Source organism: Hirundo rustica, chromosome 11, assembly GCF_015227805.2.
Source record: "Hirundo rustica isolate bHirRus1 chromosome 11, bHirRus1.pri.v3, whole genome shotgun sequence".
In the NCBI taxonomy this organism is placed as follows: Eukaryota; Metazoa; Chordata; class Aves; order Passeriformes; family Hirundinidae; genus Hirundo; species Hirundo rustica.
In genome coordinates, this window is record NC_053460.1 from 4521577 (window position 1) to 4542591 (window position 21015).

The following is a 21015-nucleotide window of genomic DNA, read 5'->3' on the forward strand; positions in this document are numbered from 1 at the left end:
CCACCCAAGGGGACTGCTCTGCAGTTCGAGTTTTGCCTTCTCTGCTGGCTGAAAAGCTGTACTTGAAACATTTAAATGGACAAGAAAACCTCTTATGTCTAAAGCAGTTTCTTCTGTGGAAGCAATGAGAAAGCATGATTCTTTTCATTTAAAAATTAGTTTTACTCCAGAGCATCTTTCTTTTCATCATTTCCTCTTGCAAACACCTTCTTCCTCGGGCTAAGAACAGATACCTGTTATTGAACTGTTTCTAAAGCTTTAAGTTGTTTTTAAGAGACTCATTAAGCAAGGGGAAGAGAGAGACAGGCCACCAAAACATCATTCTTACAGATCCTTTACTCTGAATGTGCATTCACATTTAGAATTCATTTAAATCAATTTTACCAAAGCGAAAAAATCCCATAGACCAAGACGCTTTTTTTCTGTCTTGAAGGAGCCTGAAAAGTCATGATGTCACCCTCCAGCTGTAACAACTTGTAAAGTCTCCAAATCTTCCATACAACAGCATTTCCACTCAGAAGAACAGCATTCCTGATTGCCTAACTCCATCTGCCCCAGTCCCCTGCGTGCTCCTGACCATGTCCAAGCTATTTCATCAACTGCCCCATCCACAGACCAGCTGCATAAGCAGCTGGATATCTCTTACTCCTCAGCAGCCTTGCGACCACAAACTACTGGAACAGAGGCTGCTTTATATCATAAAAAGCAATCTTTAGAGAAAACTCACCCACCCAAATTCCCAGAGGTGGCACTCTACAAGTTCAAGGAAATGATGGTGAGCATTGAAATGTCACTTCTGAAAACAACATGAAGGGCACATGAGAGCCAGGAGGGGCTCCACAAGAGCAGGGAGGCAGTGCCAGAGGCAGGGAAGGAGCTCTGCACTAAGGGACAGCAAGTGCCAGGACCCCACTTGTGTTTAGCTCACGTGTCCTTACACTCCCCGCTCTGAATGAGCCTGGACCTCTGCAAAAAGGGATATCGAGAAGCCTGGGCACAGGCTCAGGTTAATTTAACAGCACCAACAGGGCACTCATGTTTACATGAAAACATCAGTGTTCTGCACGAAAAATGGATTTAACATCCCTCGGGCAGCACTTCCACGAAAATCACATGAACTGCCCATTTTGTGCAGCTTGCAGATTTCAACTGCACATTTTGGGCTATATATAAGTGGAGCACGGGCAGAGGACTTTGCAAAGGGCCTGCATGTTTTGTTCTGGTTTGTTTTGGAGCTCTGCAGCTCCCGGCATTTCCCCCCTCGCCCGCCCAGGGCAGCCCCAGCAGGAACCATCTGAGCAGGCTGGCTCTCTGCTTATCAGCCACTTCCTTCCCACCCTGGAGCAGATCTACTGCTCACCAGCAAGCTGTCACCTCTGCACCCCCACCTGAAACACAAGAGAAGAGAACAATGCAGAAAAACACGGATTTCGAACGCACTGCGTTTGTCAGCATTGTTAGAGGGTGGAGAGGAGAGTGGCACTAGGCTGTCACGTAAAGGCTGATAAAGCAATCCAATTATCTTTTTAATTAAATTCATGCCAAGTACAAAAGGACACTGGCAGTGTAGTTCACACTTTTGGTGCATTTTAAGCCACTGAAAAGCTAAATGAACATAAAGACATGCTGCAGGCATTATCAAATGTGGCTGGGATTTCAGAACTGCACAAAAATCTTTGTACTTCTGAGCTCCTTGGGACAGAGTGAATCCAACTATCATTTTAAGCTACAATCACTACCTCTACATCACAGATTTCTTGGACTCTTTAGAAAACTTCAATCATAGAATTTAATTTCTCTTATTCACATAGTGCCTTTATTTAGGATCTTTTTGTTAGACTCACTCCAGCATGAAATCTAAGACAACCAGAGAGTTTTTCAACTGGAAACAACTCCTTTCTGACTAATTGAGACCGCTAAACCAAGCTGGCTCAAGAGATACAATTTCCAATGCTGAAACTTATTCCTGGGCCCTGAACTGTGAAGAAGTTAAACTCAAAGCAGGATTGGAAGCTGATAAAATGTGGGGATGGGGTGGTGAGAATTAAATGACTGGGTTACTGCATCCCTGCCTCTCTGGGCTGCCCCTTTTTTGGTGAGTTACAACTCATTTTCAGAGCAGCTCCTTCAGCCTAAGAGGAAGCTGCTGAAGGAAACTCTTGCCCAACAGGACGCTGCTCAGACAACTCCACCACAAATATCCTTCTTTCGCTGTCAAATCCACTCTTGCTTGGGGTGAGGGAGGAGCAAGGGAGTTTTTCTTTCCCTTTCAGAGATGTCCATTAAAAGTCAGAATTCTGCTGATGCTGACGTACATAAGAGGGAAGGCAGCAGGAGCTTTACCCGCTGCCACGCAGGGAAGATCAACCAAAGCTGCTGCTCAGGGCAGGCAGGCAGGGACCCAAAGGGAGCACCAGGGGACACCTCTGCAGACACACCAAGCCTGCTGCAAGCACAGAATCCAAACTGATCAACGTGTGCTTCACCTTCCCAGCACAAAGGACTGAGTGGCACTGACAGACTGAGCTGCAGGCTGCGAATCACATTACAGAAGCCTTGAATGATGGTGGGAAAGCAGCAAGAAAATAAATAAATATATAGAGGAGCCGTCCCCAAGAGGGTTGAACTCTGCTGTCCTGAACCTTTGGCCATGGTTACAGCGTTGTTTTTCTCAGCAGAATGCTTTTCACTGTTGAGTGCCTTGCTGAAAGCCTCAATTAAAGCCTGAAACCTATCAGTGGGTTACAGAAGCAATTTGCTGTGTCTCAGCAAGCACTTAGGCAACACCGAGCCATCTGCTCCCTTCTACCTGCTCCAGAGCAGGGAGCAACAATCACTCACAAGCTGAAAAACAAAGCTGCCTGGTAAAGACCCACATGGAGAACAGGAATGTCAATCCAGGGGTTCACTCCCCCTGGATGCAGGTGCAAAAGATGCCTTCAGTTGCTAAAAAAATTCACACAATATTTATCATTAATGGTCTGAATAAGAAAAATACCGGGGTATTAATCCAGTTTCTAGGGGGATTGCACTAAAAGCAGCAGCTCCTGTGAAAATTTATGCGAGTGAAAATAAGATATGCCAGCTTGGAATTTGACCCTCCTAGTTACCAACCAGCCAGAGCCACACAGCCAGTGTCACTCCAAAATCTTGCCATGCTGACTTTAAATGCAAAACCACCGAATTTAATAAGTAGCCAGGAGAAGCAGAATGAGGAGAATAAGTGACACTGACAAGGCATCCTTCATTCTCAAATCACTCCAATTAATTAAGTCTTGCAGAAACTCAAAGTCTTAAGTCTCAATCCTCTTTTACAGGAGGAAAGAACTGAAGTCCACATATGAAAAATTACTTTTTTAGAGTTATTAAGCTAGGAAATGTGACAAAAATCTATAAGCAGCCAGTTTTACCATGAGTGCTCAAAAGCCTTTGAACGCTGCTGTGAACAGAAAGTTCAAAAGAGCCTAAGCAACTCTCAGCATTTTTTAAGTAAGATCTTCGTATGTTTTTCTATCCAATAATGGCTTCATCTTGTAGCCCTTGCTCATACACCACTTTCTTGGACAAGAATGATAATAGTGATGTAGTCAACAGCTAAGAAAAATGGACTCTAATGCACAAAATCAGCCAGCGTGGAACATTTGCCTTGTTCAGCCCTAGCAAGACCTTTCATGTTAGGAACATCTTAAAGCAGCCAGGCACACCTGATCCAAAAAGGGAAAAATGAAGTTGGCCTTTTTGATGACAAAATTTCATCCCTGCTTTGCCACTGCCAGCCAGGGAACGTTCTGTACTCTCGGGAACCTGTCTTCCCATCAGTAAATACTATCTTCATTACATAAAGAAAATTAATGGCCATCCCTAATGCCCAAGAGCCTGCTAAATTCTAGCTCTCTCCCCCCTTTACCATGTGCAGCCTGCAAAGGATCGCTCGAGTCTTTAGTGGGGAGGCTCCTGCAGGAACAGGACAGAGGGACAGGCTGGAGCTCCTGCAGGAACGGGACACAGGGACAGGCTGGAGCTCCTGCAGGAACAGGACACAGGGACAGGCTGGAGCTCCTGCAGGAACGGGACAGGCTGGAGCTCCTGCAGGAACGGGACAGAGGGACAGGCTGGAGCTCCTGCAGGAACAGGACAGAGGGACAGGCTGGAGCTCCTGCAGGAACTGGACACAGGGACAGGCTGGAGCTCCTGCAGGAACAGGACACAGGGACAGGCTGGAGCTCCTGCAGGAACGGGACAGAGGGACAGGCTGGAGCTCCTGCAGGAACGGGACACAGGGACAGGCTGGAGCTCCTGCAGGATGGGAACAGGCTGGAGCTCCTGCAGGAACTGGACACAGGGACAGGCTGGAGCTCCTGCAGGAACGGGACACAGGGACAGGCTGAAGCTCCTGCAGGAACGGGACACAGGGACAGGCTGGAGCTCCTGCAGGATGGGAACAGGCTGGAGCTCCTGCAGGAACTGGACACAGGGACAGGCTGGGGCTCCTGCAGGAACAGGACACAGGGACAGGCTGGAGCTCCTGCAGGAACGGGACACAGGGACAGGCTGGAGCTCCTGCAGGAACGGGACACAGGGACAGGCTGGAGCTCCTGCAGGAACGGGACACAGGGACAGGCTGAAGCTCCTGCAGGAACGGGACAGAGGAACAGGCTGGAGCTCCTGCAGGATGGGAACAGGCTGGAGCTCCTGCAGGTATGGGACAGAGAAACAGGCTGGAGCTCCTGCAGGATGGGAACAGGCTGGAGCTCCTGCAGGTATGGGACAGAGGAACAGGCTGGAGCTCCTGCAGGATGGGAACAGGCTGGAGCTCCTGCAGAAACGGGTGCTGCCCTAGAGGGCTGTGGGTGCCAGCAATTGTTTATTTCTTGCTGAGCAACGAGAGCAGCTCCAGCAAGAGGGAAAAGGTCAGGCTCCCGCACCAAGGTCCCCCCAGCTCATTGCGGGGACAGATGACACAGGCTAGTGTTACACTTCAATGTTGACAGTGCTTATGTAAAATGGAGGTGCCTCTTGCTAGATTCAAATCTGCAGAGATAAAAACAACACAGAGAGCAGACTCTGGAAAGGTTTTCTCCGCTGCAGCAGAACATTTTGTTCAAACGCTGCGTAACAAGGAACAGGAAGAGTTGCTGGCGATGTCCAACACACATGTTGGCCTGTCCTACAAAGCCCAGGTGCACCATGCATTCTGCAGCATCACCTGCTGGTATTTTGATCCTTAACTCACTATCTTCATAAAAACAAAGAGGGCATGGCATCCCAAAACTTGGCCATACCCACATTCTGTTTTTAATACAAGCAGGTATCACTTACTTCATGGTATTCTGAAAAATATCTAAGGTTAACTTGCTGTTAACAGAATTTTCCCTACTAATCAGAGATGGACTTAAATCACCAGCTGAATCCACTGAAAGCTTTTGGAACTATGTTCCTACCTGCAACATTTACCAATATGAAAAAGAAACTTACCTGAAAGGACTAAGTCTATAGAAAATTCCAATCCAGGCAAAGGGCTGGGATGAGATTATGGAAACTTTTCTAAATCAGGGACTTCAAACTGCTCATGCTGCAGTAATCAAACTCTTCCTGACCTTCTGTAAGTTGTGTACAGGAAGACTAATGTGCTGCTCTCTAAAATAGATGCAAAACAGCAGCAGCAAACTTTTGCTCTGCACCATGTTTTCAGGTCACGGCATTTTTTGCATATTTCATTCCACCCAGTGCAAAATGCTGAAGTGCATCAACTTCTCTGCTTCAGTTGCTTCTCTGAATGCAATTGCCTTGGTCAAGGCTCACTCTCCCACAGATTTCTTGCCACAGGCCAGAGAAATGGAGGGAAATGTTATAGGATAAACTCTTCTGATTCTCACTCAGTTAAGGTCTAAATAACACTTCATTTCTTGCCAACTCATATAAAAAAAGACCCTGGTAAAATCACCATTATTTATTACACTGAGACTGGCACCTGTGAATCTATGGCCTGAATAAATACACCCAGTGACATCCTCTGCCCTGAGCAGCTCGCAGTCTAGATGATTAAAAGCAAGAAGGAGAGAAAGAGCAAGAAAACCAAGGTGATTTCCTTGAGGTGATATGGTAAGCAAGGAACAGAGCAGAACTGAGGTGCTCTGACCCTCATGCCTCCGAGGCAATTGCTGGACCCTGGCACTCCAAGGAGAAGCACCACTGGCAGGCACTGTGCCTACAGCAACTTGAATGTTGATACGCTGTTGCTGCGCTTCCCCATCTCACCACCTCCAGCCACCACCTTTTTCAGTCCAGCCTGATTCACCTGGGTTTTTCTACCAGCATCTGCCACCTTGCTCCAGACCTCAGTAACCCAGGCAAGAACGCCCCAAGGCTCAGGTCAGCGCTGCCAGAGTTCAGTGGGTTCAGCAAGCGGTGACGTGGGTTCAGCTGTTACTGATGCACGAGCTGGAACAACCACACAGACACTTCCCGCAGGCACGGGGTTTGTCCTTTGCTCAGGTACCACTGGGACAGTACCACTGCAAAGGAAAGGAATGCTGAAATAAACACAATTTTACAAGCATGAAACACAGACAAAACGCATTTCTGCTCGAACCAAGAGAAGTGCAAAGTGGCCACGGGACAAGGCAGGGTCACAGGGCAGGCTCCTCAGTCACCTCCCAGCATGGCACTGCACAGCTGTGACACTAATGCACTGAAGAACTTGCTCCTGAAGCATATTATGTATCTTATTTATCTATCTATCTATCTATATATATATATATATATCTCCACCTCCTTTGCATACAGCTGTCAACTCACTGCCCATCCTTCTGGGCTTCTGCTCTCTGAGGTGCTCAACACCACTGCAAAGATATCCTTCCGTAACAACAGGGGATGAGAGGATGGAAGGGGAAGGATATTCTATCCAAGGGAAAGGAAGAAAACTAAACTCATGAAATTCACGAGCTCCACTGAAGACAAAACTGCATGTAAATGTAGTGCGTGTGCCTCCCAAACCTGAAAGCAACTCAGGAACTGTGGTTTCCTTCTAAGCCTCCCTAAGCAGGGAGGGAAGAGGCAGACCTCCCCACTACCAAGCAAAGAAACCAGGCTTTGTTTCTGCTGGTGCCTTGTCTTCCTCTCAAATCCCTGCACAGCCCTTGAGTCTCTATAAGATGCAGGAACACAGCTGGTCGAGCCAAACCCAGCTCTACCTCATTCCTGCATTTGAGATGCCGTAAACCCAGCTAGAAAACGCAAAAGGCCAACTGTGGCTCCAGCTGCACTTTGCCTGGGCTAATGCGGTTACTCTTGTAATCAGACCTGTCCACAGGGGAGACATTTTTTGGCATGGCCAAGGCTGATGCATTCCCCGAAACCCTCCATCCCTGCTTCCATTTCCTTTTGGCAAACACTCCCATTCTTCAGGCCCCAGTTCCAGCACGAGCTTTACACTTCAGGTTGGCAAAACATCAGCTTTCATCCTGCACACAGCAACTGCTGTTCCGTATTTTTCGTACCAGAGCCAAGTTGGGGTTTGTTTTTAATGTTGCTTTGGCTATGCGGAATTTCACTATGACTGCAGATACTCCAGCAGAAGCACAAGCCACTCCCTGCTTGCAAAAAGCATTGGTAGAGACAAAGTTGGTATCTTGGATTGAAAATTCCATGTGACATCTCCCCAGATGAAGAAATATCCTAAAATGCCCATGAGCATTTGGGTGTTTTGGTTTAGTTTTTTTTTTTTTTTCCCGTGCAAAAGTCACACATTTTTTTCTTCCTGATCTTGGGCAGGAGAAAAAACTTCAAAACAGTTGATCAACACAATTGTCCCAGACATACAGGAAAGGTTTGCCCTAACTGCAGGCTGGTGAGGAGGAAGTTTACAAACCATCCTGAGTCACTTCAATATCTTCTGCAGAATGAGTGAGAAAAACCTTCACAGAGAGGTTTGCTGGCCTCACACAAGAGGGTGGGAGCCAGACACCCTGCTCGAGCTACAGGACTTGAACAGTCTCTGACTCACTAGCAGAGGGAAGGTTTCAAACGTGTTCAGACACAACTGCCTCCTCCTCTTGCAGGACCTCTCTGCTGCAGCATATTTGGCCCTTTTCTCCAGAGCAGCAAATGCCCCACGTTCTGGCAAAACTCACAGCTTCCAGAGTGGTGTGAGTCTGACCTGTTCCTGTATTCGCAGCATGACCCAGAGTCAGAAAAATTATGTCCAATTCAAAAAAAAAAAAAAAAAAAAAAAAAGCAGACTACTAGAAAAAAGCAGGAATATGTGTACCTTACACTCTCCATGCTTTCTGAAGCCTTCAGTGGACTAACTGCATTGAGTGCACAGGGGCAAAAACGTAGTATTAAATAACTAAAGCACAGCATGTGAGTGTAGAATTCGACATGCAGCAAAGAGCACAGATGACACAAGGCACTGTGACATTAAGGGCCATCTAGGTGTGGTCCTTGCTGTGGTGCTTTTCTGTGCAGAGACCTACAGTTACTGACTACATGATAAAATGCCTCTGACACCCAGCTGAACTGATCCAGGTTCCTAATTCCTTCTGCCTTCGTGCCCTTTAAGTTCTACACATGACAGCCGTGTCTGTGGAGCCTTGGCATCCACCAGCTCTCAGCCCGTAGTGGGAATAAATGACTTTGCCACTGCAGAGAAAAGCTACTGTGTAGGAAAAAAAAAAAAAAAAAAAAAAAAGGAGCACGGGCAATCTTATCGTCACTGCACTTTGACCGGGTCTGGCAGAGCAAAAAGCCGTGCACAAGGCCACTGTGGAGCACAGCCAGGCATACCTGCTGTGCAGAGCCCCCCCTGCTCTGGCACTGCACCCTTCAGATCCCACTGAGGCACGAGAGAGCTGGGCAGCCCCGGGAGAACAGGACGTGGCCTCATCTGCAAGGCTGCACAAACAGATGCCAGTAATTTCAGGCATGTGAGAGCCCTGATCGGAAGAGCTCGCCACCTGAGAAACCACCTCGGGCTGGGAGTGAGCGGCTACTATCGCTCCACATTGTAGTAACTGCTAACAAAAGATAACCTCCGAAGGATAATCTATCCCCCTTTTATTTTCTGGGAAATTCCAGCAAGCTGAGATAGCACACAAAGCAATTATTTCTTCGCAGATGTGCAGAATGGATTAAAAAGCCACGTCATCCCTTTTCCTTACTACTCGCTACTGCTGGCAGTGGACACCCTCAGCTTTCTCTGCTCTCCTCCCCTCTCAGCCAGCAAAACCTTCCAAATGGACGTTTACCCACCTGTTCCACTTTCTCCTCCTTGGCAAATGCATTATTTTGCTGATTTTCTAGCTCCTCAACACCATAAATGGCTTTGAAATTGGCTTCTCTCTTGTGCACCTGCATCATCAATGTCGTCAGCAAGAGAGATGTGCACGGCTCGAGGAACACGTTTGTGTCAGAAAGCTGCTGCAGAGCCTTAGGGAGGGCAGGGCCTGGATGCTGATGTGATGCTTGCAAGCATCTTAAAAGGGGCTTCAGAAAAGCAGGGTGTTTCTATCTTCAGATCCCTGGGCTTTGGAGCACTGAATTTTCTGGTTTCTTACAGGGAGATGCCCAATTTCAGAGCAGCATTTCCATCTGAAACATTCCCATCACTTTGTTCCATGTTTTTATACTGCATCTTATTGTGCCACATCAGCACAAACCCTTAAACCTCCTGCAACCCTTCAGCCTACAAAATGCCACTGGAACTCTGCAATTTCCTTGTTTTCCTTCTCCTTTGCACAAGTGCTGCGTGATGTGGCAAGACTGAACGAAGACTCACAGCTTTCAGCTTTCTGATCTCAAAACTCACATCCTTGTTGAGAACCAGAGATCACTTGGGATGCTTCCAGAACCACTGCCCACCTCAGGCTCAGACTCACTCACAACATCCCTGTTGTCCTCGATGGATCTCCCCTCTGGTAACCCAGCCTAATCCAGCATTCCCCTCTTAAATAAAACAATAAAGAGCACCAGAGACCAGGCGATGGAAAACAGCTGCAATGCAATGGTTCCTGAATGGAGAGAGGGGATGAAGGATATACTTTTATTTTTTAATTTTAAAGTCATCAGTATTCTAGGGAAAAAAGACAAGGAGCTGTGAATATGAGGCTTACAGCAAGAGCTAGGGCAGATGATACAGGCTGTGACACTTGCAATATACTGGTTTACAGTTTTCTTTGGGTATTAGCAGCAGTTTTATAACCCCCTAATGCATTATGTATAATGTAAGGACAAAACTGTGCAAGAAATGAAAGAGAAATTTAGAACAACATCTAGATCCCCTTTGCTCCTTCAGGGTCATGGAGGTCTTCTGACACCAGGAGTTCTCCTAACATCCAGAATGCAGACCTGGGCCCCATGGCAGCAGTTTAACAAGGCACTTAGCATGTATCATCTCCCAGAGTTAGGTTTTCACACCCAATGCATCATGCGAGGAGGATAATTACACTCCTGGGAAAGCCTACCAGTCTTGTCCTGTCTCCACAAGAGATCTCCTAAAAAACAGATTTTTCTGCAGCCAGAAACCTGAACAAGGGAATGATCTTTGGTGCATCTCTATATTATGACAGCTATAGATGAGAAGTAATTTGGTGAAATTCTCGGTCACCATGACCTCAGAAACCTGAATTGCAAAGAATTAGTCATAAGGTCAGCCCTGGAGTAATGCACATGAACAATTCACCAGCACAAACCCGAGGATCCCTCTTGGCCAGCAGCTCTGCATTCCTGAGAAACAACAGATTCCAGCAATTGTATCTGCTCCTCTTCAGAGCTGAGACCTAAGCACACAATAACAAGCTGACCTGTTTATTCAGCTGTTTTTGACACCCCTCTGTCTTCAGACCTAATATTAGTTTGAATAGGACAGCATCCAAGTCTAGAGGGGAAAATTTAGAGCTGGTCCTGACTTAGCTAAAGCAAGCTAGAAAATAACTATCTAGTTTCTACTCAAATTTCACCACTAGGCCATTAATTGGCTTGAGTTCTGCCTCCTTGAAAAAGGCAGTTTTGCCCATTCAGGAGGCAGCAATGGATGGACAAAGCACGTGTGCCTGTGGCTGGATGAGGGCAGGGCAGCTCAGAGCAGCAGCTCAGATCCAGGCTGGCATCCCAGCGTGTTGCTGAGAGCCTCCCTGGGTTGGACAAAGTGCTGTGCTGACACGGATTTGCAGCTCCCAGATTTGAAGTGATTCATGTGAAGCCAACACAGAGCACAGCCCGCGCTCAGCTGCCACTGCTGCAGATGAACCTTCTGGTAGGAAGCTGCTCCACTGGCCTCCCAGAAAAAGTGAGGTATTTTCCCAGAGCAAAGGCAGTGAAAGCTTAAAAAAAAAAAAAAAATCTAGCCACTCCACCTGTTCCAGTTCTTAAAACATTACCAGCATTTCATAAAATGAACAGAAGAAAAAACTTTCTGTCAACATCTTCTCTGGTTTTCATCTATTCCTTTCCACCTCCCAAGTGAGATCTGTGCCTTTCTGCTGTGGCAGTGAAGCTACCTCTAGCAAAATGAGATCCCAGAAACAGGAAACAAGGCCAAGAATCTTCAAGTGACTTCTGATAACAGATGGCCTGAGACTGTCAAACTTTTGCTGGAAAATGAGAGAGGCAACAGACTTCATGCGCTCATGAAGATACCTCAAGCCAAAAAGAAAGTAAAAAAAAAAAAAAAAAAAAAAAAAAAGACATGCCCCCCAACTTAATTACAAAAAATTAATGTTATGGAAATAAAAGGCTGTAAGTACAAGATTTCCATTATGTTGCTCCTGAATCTGCAATGAGGTTGTTCAGATACCAGACAGGGTGGTTTTATCAATCACCAGATGAACAGCAGGCACACACAGCTGCATTTCATGTTACCTTTCATATAGAAAAGAAGAATAAACCATGCCAGCAAACATCACCACGAGAAGAGTCATCAAAAAGTGAAAAATGGTCTCACTATGTTCACCAGAAAGCTCAAACTGGTATCAGTTTCACTCCTTGGCAACAGAGATCCATTTACACACCCTTGGATCCCACATCTGCTCCCTACAGAATACAAAGTCTGGCCTAGAACAGCATCATGATGCAGATGAAAGGCAGGATATCTTAAAAAACCTCTTCATGGTCCTCCTGTAACTGGTACCCAAGCATTTCAGAGCAAGAGTACAACCACCAGCCAAAAACTTGTGTGCTGCCTTTTATCTGTCCAAGCAATTAACCTGCTTGTCCAAAACTCGTGTGTCATCGAAGCCCACAATGCTCCCAAAGCCCTGAGGCTTTGAAAGGCAAAACTTAATTCCACAGCTTTGGTTCCCATCATTGTATTATTGACTTGCACATAGACACAAAAGGAGAAAGAAAAAAAAAAGCCATCGTTGGCCTAATTGTATCATAATTATTTATTGTTTTACCTCAAAGTAAAAGAAAATGAAAACTCCTCTGTTCTGTGAAAATACCTCAGTGTTTCAGCTAAAGAAAGCAAAGAAACAGCCAAGAGAGTTACAGTTTTGTGCGCTGGGTAACCACCAAGGAGAGGTCTGAAGTCCAGAACTACCACTCCAAACAACTGCTGAGCTACTCAAATAGCATTTTCACTATGCAATAGCACAGGGCTAAGGAATTGTCACAGGGTACCAAACCTTCCTCTCTCAGATCATAAATTAGGTCACTAAACACACTGGCCCTTTTAACTATAACCAATGTGATTTTTTTCCAGATCTCACAGTTTTAAAGCAAGATTTACTGAGATTTAAGGCTGTAAATTTCTTTAATGCCATCATTTAAATTCTATATAACCCCCACTCCTGTAGCAGCCCTATTTTTAATCATTACCATGGTGACAAAGCCGTAAAGGTGCTTTACACAAGGAAGGCTTTACCACACTTTCAAGAACAGTTGCTCTTAACTTAATATTTTGCAGTTTTAAATTTCAAAGAAGAGTAACTGACTCTGAACATTCACCATTTGATACAATAACTGATACTCACCCATGACTATTGCATAAAAAATATTCAATACTAATGAACAAATTCATAGCCTGGTCACAACCAAGACCAGAGAGCACATCACCATTCAGGGCAAATATAACTTCATTTGACAGCCAATCCCTTTGCAATTAATAGGGCTGCTTGTGCATGGAAATATCTGTTTCCTGAAGACACTGAGAGAACAATCCCTATGAGAACCAGGAAAGTATTAATCCAAAATTAAAGTTTTTGAACGAAGGCCAACATCACTTGTTTTAGTATTCAATGCAAAATGTTTGCAAATCCCAAATGACAACATTGTTCCAGTTTCCTAATTCGTGGGATTCAAAACATGGAGTCTGGGTTGGAAATGAGTTTTAAAACAAAAGGTAATGTGAGTGTTGACCAGGAGTCAGGGGTGTGTACGTAGGCTGTGCTGCAGAGCGCAGGCAGCAGGATGGGGAGGGGGCTGCTCCCCTCAGCTCAGCACTAACGAGTTCTTGTACCTGGCTTGGGGCTTCACAGGCTCTCAGCAACCTCCTAGCACCTCAAAGGAAACCTGCACTGCGAGAGGACAAGCGTGGTGAGGGTGGAGAGAGGACCAGATGACGTTCAAAGGTCCCTTCCAACCTAAACAATCCTACAATTAACACATTTGCACCGTGCCTGCTGAGAGACGTGTAAACTCCCTAACCAAGGAGCAGTACTCATTAGGGGACACACAGGCACTGGTTAACAGCATCAGTGGGAAAGACAAGGTACAGGCGAGCCTTTCTAGAAGATCCAGGTCAGAGGCACACAAAGCTCAGCTTGAGTCATGCTTCATGCTTTCCTGCAGACCTGGCTCTGCACTTTCTGCATTGTGTCAATTCAGGACATTCCCCCAAAGGCTGTCAACTGACATGTTTGACTGCTGCATCACCCAGCTGACCAGAAAACATGAGCAACTCACCCCACAATGAGGGCAGTGTTCAGGGCTTACTATCAAGCATGATAAAAAATGCAACACGCCCTGCATGAATTTAGGTGAATTCCCACTAAAAAACTTGTACCTATACCTGTACTCTGCACCACAAGAGAAGACCTAAGGATTCCTGGGGGAAAAAACCTCACTGATGTCTTTCTAACTGAAATGCAACATGGTACTTAATTAGTCAAGCATACCTTTTAATGATTAATACTTTTAGCACGCAGTGTAATGGGGCTACCTGTTTTCTACAGAGGATGGTACCCCTCTGTGCTCAGCACTACAAATGCACACAAAGTCTTTAGCCCAAACACATAAACAAGCAACAAAGTAGATGGACGCTGGCTGGGAAAATACCAAGAGTTTTTTACCAAGCAAATACCATGCATTTGCTTATTTTCGTGTGTCCCAAAATTACTGGTCCCAGTATCCCTCAAAGCCAAGTTGAGCTGCATCCATCCCTTACAGAAGTGGTTGGTTACCGCTGTATGTGCCCTGGATCCACAGAGGGCAATGAACTGCATGTGTTACTCTCTTTTGTATATCCACAGAAAGTGTTGTTATCTTTATTGATACATTGTTATGACTTATCAGCTTCCACATACCAAAGATTATGCATCATGGTTTCAATCCAATCTCCTTGGTTAAGAGGAACTTTCCTTATATAATGGATTAATGATTTATGTTTGAGGAGCTGGAGAGTTGTTAACATGTTCTGTTTATTCTCTGGACAAAGATAGTTTGGCTTAGCTACAACCCAAAGGAAATCAGGATTTCTAAAAATAGGCTGAGGTGGCCAATAATCCTTTAGGAGTTGTGATACTCACTGATATGCAGATTAAATGAGGAATTATGAGTAACCCTTAGGGGGAGGGTTTGAAATGGAAAACCCGAAGAGAAGATGACTACAATAAGGAACACTCACGCTGTCCCTGCATCCCTGCTGACTTCAACCTGCACAGTTTCAGGGAAAAGGACACAAGTAAAAAGCTGTGTAACCACCTTGTCAGCTAGTTAGCTGGATGATACATAAAACCTCTTGGAGCTGGATCTAAAACATGGATAATTACGTGTTTGGGTCTCTTTTATTTCTGTTAATCTGTACCATCTCTTTTATTATTGTCTGGGTCGCAGGAAGAAATTAGTCTTGATTTTTATTTCCATGTTTGTCTCTAGAACAAAAAAATAATTTCCAGGGTGCTGGTTGGCAAATTGAATTCCCACAGCATGTTAAACCTCAAAACTGCACCATATCAAAGCTCTCTCACAGACCTCAGCACCTTCCTACAAAACCAATGTACGTGCCTGAACCTTTTCCCCAAATATTTGAGTTTCCCCAAACATTTGAGACACAGCTGTTCATTGTTCCTACCCATTTCCCATGTAGCTTAGGGTACATGCAGCATCTGACTCCCAAGGCTTCAAGCACAGGAAAAAGTCAGAAGGACACTGACAGAATATGACTCTGCTCCCATAATTGTAATTTAAGAGGGGGCAACCCTCACTGCTGGAAATTCTCAGAATATCAGTTTGCTGTCTGTACAGTGGATTCCTCCAGCCTTGTTTGGGCAAGGCAAGAGAAAATTAAACTTAAATCTAGTGCCAAGTACATTGGGGCTCTGGGTTCAGCTGGGCTCCCTAAATGCTCCCACCACACAAGTACAAACAATAGCAAGATCATCTCTGTTGAATGTTTTCCCCTGAACAACTGTTACAGCTATCTGCACCAGTTTGCATCTGTGTTCTACATCCCACAGAAATGTTTTGACCTATTATTTGTAAGACCACTGGACAAATATATCATTCATCAGCACAACCACCCAATTATAATACAGCTGCGGCGATCTCCCTGCCAGCTGGTGCTTTGTGTAAATGCCCCATTCCAGAAGAATAGGTTTCCTGTTTTTTGTGGGTTCCCTCACTACCTGCTTAATCATCAAACCATACAAATTATGGAGTGAGATGAACCTTGGCACCTGGCTCTTAAAGTCATAGGCTACAGAGCCAGTAAAGTGATAAACTTCACTAAGGCAGACACACAACTGCACTCCCTTGCTTCCCTTCTACACCTGACAGCTTGTCCTGCTTCTTCAGCCTTTGAGTTGGGATCTCACTTAACCTGCCAAAGAGCACAAAGTTACCAGGGGCTCTTCCTCTGAACTATTAAGCAACAAAAACCAGAAATTACCTCCATTTTAGCAAAGAGGAATTTCTTAGTGCCAAGTACCTGGGCAGTGACTAAACCCTGTCACTGCTCTTATGGGAAAACACGATTTGCTATTCTTGGTAAAGGGAAGGGCTTTTAAATCAAGATAATATTTCACTTGTTTTTCAGAAACAAATTTAATGGGGGTGGGGAGGGAAGCAGGGAAGCAAAAATAAATTCTACTTTGCACCAAGTTAAATTACTCAGACTTTCCCAAAATGAGAGGCTTGGGTCAGAAGCACTGGAAAGTTTAGGAAATGCTCCTTTAAAAACAACTCCCACAGAGCAAAGCTCCTTCTCCATGACTGAAAGGCATGTAAGCAAGCCAGGTCACTCTGTCTAGCTTGGCTTGCTTGCTTTCTTTTCCTTCCTTTTTTTTTTTTTTTTTTTTTTAAGAATTTGTTGCGTTGAATGGTAGGGCCATGGTGCATCTTTACCATATCTTACTTGATGTTTTCCAGAGTTGCACCTCCAACCCCAATTCTCCCCTCACTGCAGGAACAAAATGGGCATGAGCCACTGGCACATTGGTACCATAACCATCCTGGCTGGGGATGAGGTAGAAAAATTCCATCATCATTTCTCTTCATGTTTTCTCTGATCATCCCTGCCTGCCAAAGCAGGGGAGACAATAATGGCCACATGGAGATACTGCCTGTGCATGCTTTAAGTGCTTTGTTATCCTCAGGAGCTGCAAAGAAATCAAGGCTGGCTGGGTACTGTGTTAATGATACTGTCAAGAGGCCAAAATAAAGTGCTACACCACAACCCAGCCCTCTGCTATCAGCACTACTGTCCCACTCCCGCTTGGGCAATCAGGGTAACAGCCCGGAGAACATGCCAGTGGTCTGGGAAAGGAGATCTCAACACTTGCCTTTTGCTGATAAGAACCTGGAACCGCTCAGAACACAGTTCTGCCAGACACTGATGGCTACACAAAGCGCACCAGCAGCTGTAGTTTTGCCACACAACTATTTTGCAACTATCAAATACACCTACAACAAAACCAGTTTGGTGGGAGGGACTTCCGTATATTTTTCCATGTGGTTGCTGTCAGCAGGCTGAAATCTTGATAAGGTGCACAGCCAACTTGGCTGACTTCACTGAAACCCTGCTGAAGACAAGTCCTGAGCTGAAAAGCTATTGCTTGTGTTTCCCACTGCAAGGCAAGGGAGGACAACCACATTTAGCATCTGGCCAAAACTTGTTTCCAGCTGCATCAAAGATCCGTACAGATTCCATCCAAAGGTCAGCAGCTCCGGTTTGTGATGAGGAATGTGCTGCTTTTGAGAGACAATGTTGTCACTGTGATGCACTCTCCCTACTCAGGGCAATCAGTCCATTGTTCCCACTGAAAATAAGAACAGGCTTGAGGTCTCTGAAATGGAAACTGCTCTTAATTCCAAATCATCCTAGAGTATAAACATAGACTGATGCATAACTGATTGATGTTACACATACAGTAAACAACTCTAAAAGACACTCTTTCTCCCTAGCCTCTCAGAAAAACAAAAACCAACCAAACAAAAAAACTGGAAACATCCCCAGGAGATGATGAGGCGTACTCACTGTAGAATATTATACTTCACAGTACAAAACTGAAACCATCCAGTCTCTGTCCTGTTTAAATGTGAATTAACTGCCTATCTACTCTTTGAAGCCAGCCACATGTTGATAAAGCTGGGCTGTGGAACAAGTTAATTTGTCCACTTCATTTGTGACACAGACACGTTAAAAGTGCAGACACGTTCTGATTTAGGGTTTCTGCAAGAAAAGACTTAATCCATTTTTTCAGGGTTTTGACAATGAACAAACAGGGAATTCTAAAAAGTACTCTTGGAGGCAGAGAATGAAGAAGATGAAGTATAGAACTTACCTTCCACTGCAAAGAATGGAACCACTGATCCCTCAGGTAACTGTTTGCAGCCTGCAATAAAGAAAAGTTACACACTCATTAGATTCTACCAGTGCTTCAGGTCACTCAGGTACTTTATATTATAACCAGTCTATTTTCACAGAAAGCACTGACACAAAGACCTTGCTGCATTATAAAATACTGAACCAAAACCTTACAGAATATTAACCTCCTATGAAATGCTGTCCAGCCCAAAGACTGTGAAAAATCCCCCGTGAATTCAATCAGCTGTGGGTCAGATCTTTAATACCTGGGGGGCATTGGCTTCTGCCATTAATCACTAAAAGGAGAATAGGAAGATGGGCTGACATTTTAATAGGAGGGGTGGGGGTTTTTTTCCATACTCTGGTTTCTTTTCTTGTCCAGCTCCTCAGCTGGCCCCAAAGCAATTCAAATAAAGTCTTCGCTCTCTCAGTGATATTAGAACAGTGAAAAGCACAGCACACACAGACGTGCAGATACATGCACAGACTGTTTGCAGCAATGGCATAAAGGTTGCAATAATCACTCCCAGCCATCACCCATTTTTGTCCGTACGAAGCAGAGCTGCCAGCAATTCCCAGTGTGAAGCCAGGTTCTAGCCAATGAAGGAACAGTTCAACACTCCCAAAGGTCAAAAGGCTTGGTATTAAAAAATATAAAAGCATGTACAGTGACGTAAATATGCATGCCTTAACAAGGTGACATAAGTCTGAAGTATTTGAGTGGGTAGAGATGCCCTTTGGCTTTTCCAGCTCCACCTCAACGCTGCCAACGGGCAATTTTTACTCACGTTTCAAAATGTTTTTACAAAAACAGTGAAAAAATTACAGGTTAGCCTATAAATCCATGTTAAAAAAAAAAGAAAAAAAGAAAAAAAAAAAAAAAAGGTGAGGCTCTTTGCCAGTCAAAAAGCACATACTTCTTCCAAATTAAAACATCACTTAGCAAGTTTCACTCCCCAAGACTTTTTCAGGTAAGTATTCAAAATCCACGCTACAGAATGTATTTAATCTCCCAGCACTCATTCAGTTCACTGATAATGGCAGGAATACCAGAAATAAAAATGCTTTACGGTTACCAAAAATGTGTTTAATCTCAAGTTCAGCTACTGATGGTTCAGTGACACAAATTTGGACTGATTACTCTGAATTAAATGGATTAATATCCTTTTATATATGTATTACATATTATTTATATCTTAATGAGAATCAATTGCTCCTCCAGTAGATGTCGAGGCAATAATCCTGGCTGACCACAGAATTTATCGAAAATTTTCCATTTCAAGAAGAATGCTAATATATCAGAATATGAAATTTCAGACTTCCTTTTCTATTTTCTTCTCTTTGCATGCAATGAAAAATTGTAAAAAACATTTGGAGTGCAGCTCTTCAGGATATTTTGGTCAGCCAGTATCTAATGATTTTCTGTTATTTACAGAGTATTTTATGTATATGTGGGCATTATAACACAAGACAGACTTCTTACCTGTAGGTTATGGAATTAAATTTCAATTCAATTATCATTTATACTGTATTTTAATACAACAAAAAGGTCCAAAAACAATTTGCCACCAAAAGGCACAAGAATGTTTTTAACATAATTAAAAAGACATGAAGGAAATATATGTAGATATTTCTTATCTCTGCCCAGACAGAATGCTCTAAAACCTCAACAGACAGACTTCTTTGAAAAATTTAATTTCAAATTGAACCTTTTGTCTTTTTCTTGTTTTAAGGAGACAAGTGGTTCATGCAGGAGAGCAAAAAACCTGCTTTCCAAACTCTGGGCCTTTAAAGCCCTTTAAAAAATAAGTTAAACTTAAGGTTTTTGTAGGCTTCACGTATACTAAACAAACGTACCCATAATACTGAAAGGTACACATCCACTACATCCTTTTAAAAATTAGGAAGACTGAGTTTATAGGAACTATACAAACTAAACTACCATTATTTAAAGCAATAAAATCAAACCTATTCTAGGGGAAGGAAGCACTTCACTCTAAGAGGCAAAATGTCAACCTGATTCAGTCCCTGGTCTGAAAGTAAGAGCAAATGCTGAAGCCCTAAATTGAGATCTGTTAATTATTCTCTTACTTTAATGGTATCAGTAGCACAGATTGTAAGACCACAGCAAATAATTAGAGAATCTAATATGTAGATAGATTGTGGCAGTGACTGGAGCCCCAACTATTAGTGAGGATAACAGCATCATGCAGAGGAGGAAGCACAAATGGACTGCAAATACTGGGGGAGAAAAGAAATGAAGAATGCTGCAAGACACAAAACCAAAAGTGGCAAAGGAAAGACTTCTACAACTCTATGGCAGCAATATTCAAAGAGCATTTTAAAAGTAAAATTAGCCAAGTGACTGGGCTCCAAGTGTGGCACCAAGCACTGCCTACACACAGAGTTAGTTATTGTAGAGAAGTGATCAAGCAAACTGGCACCTGGGTCTAAGTTAGGAGTTTGAACCACTCCAGACACTCAGAGCTGTTATTCAAGACCATTTTCCAGGAAAATCAAGACAAAGAAGACAAAGTGAAGAGAAAAGAGAAAAGCAAACCTTTAGAGAATCCCCTTGTTGTACCAGCGATCGGGACTCGGTGCTAAGAGAAGCTTGGGAGGCCAGTGGCCATTTCAGCAGCGCTCCTCACACCATGCTCAGCACAGACCCAGGGCTTCACCCCAAGCACCCTTTTCCTGAGGGAGCTGTGTGACACCAGCACTCCCCATCTCTCCCAGGCTGCAGGGACTAATCCTCCCAGTGCACCCTTCCTGCCACCTGACTCCAGCAAAACCACAGCACCATGCAGGAAACGCTGGATCTTTCGTAAAGGAAAACAAAGATCTCGCTCTCGCACAGCATCCCTTGGTCCTCCCTCCTCATTTTCAGGCTTACACTGAGATGGCACTACAGGGAGCACTTCTTTCTTACCAAAGGAACAGTGAGTTCACAGCGTGCCAGGATGAAAAAAGAGCCACCAAGCTCTTGTGGG

General features: G+C 44.4%; 1 protein-coding gene across 2 annotated transcripts in view; it reads right to left on the reverse strand.

Annotated features, from left to right (window-relative positions):
- CMIP (c-Maf inducing protein) overlaps positions 1–21015 on the reverse strand; it is a 129761-nt gene that overhangs the window by 34552 nt on the left and 74194 nt on the right. For both annotated transcript variants that reach the window (XM_040075342.2, XM_040075343.2), the window contains exon 3: positions 18000–18050. In XM_040075342.2, coding sequence (XP_039931276.1) covers positions 18000–18050 — 51 coding nt within the window. The remainder of the gene's footprint in view (positions 1–17999; positions 18051–21015) is intronic.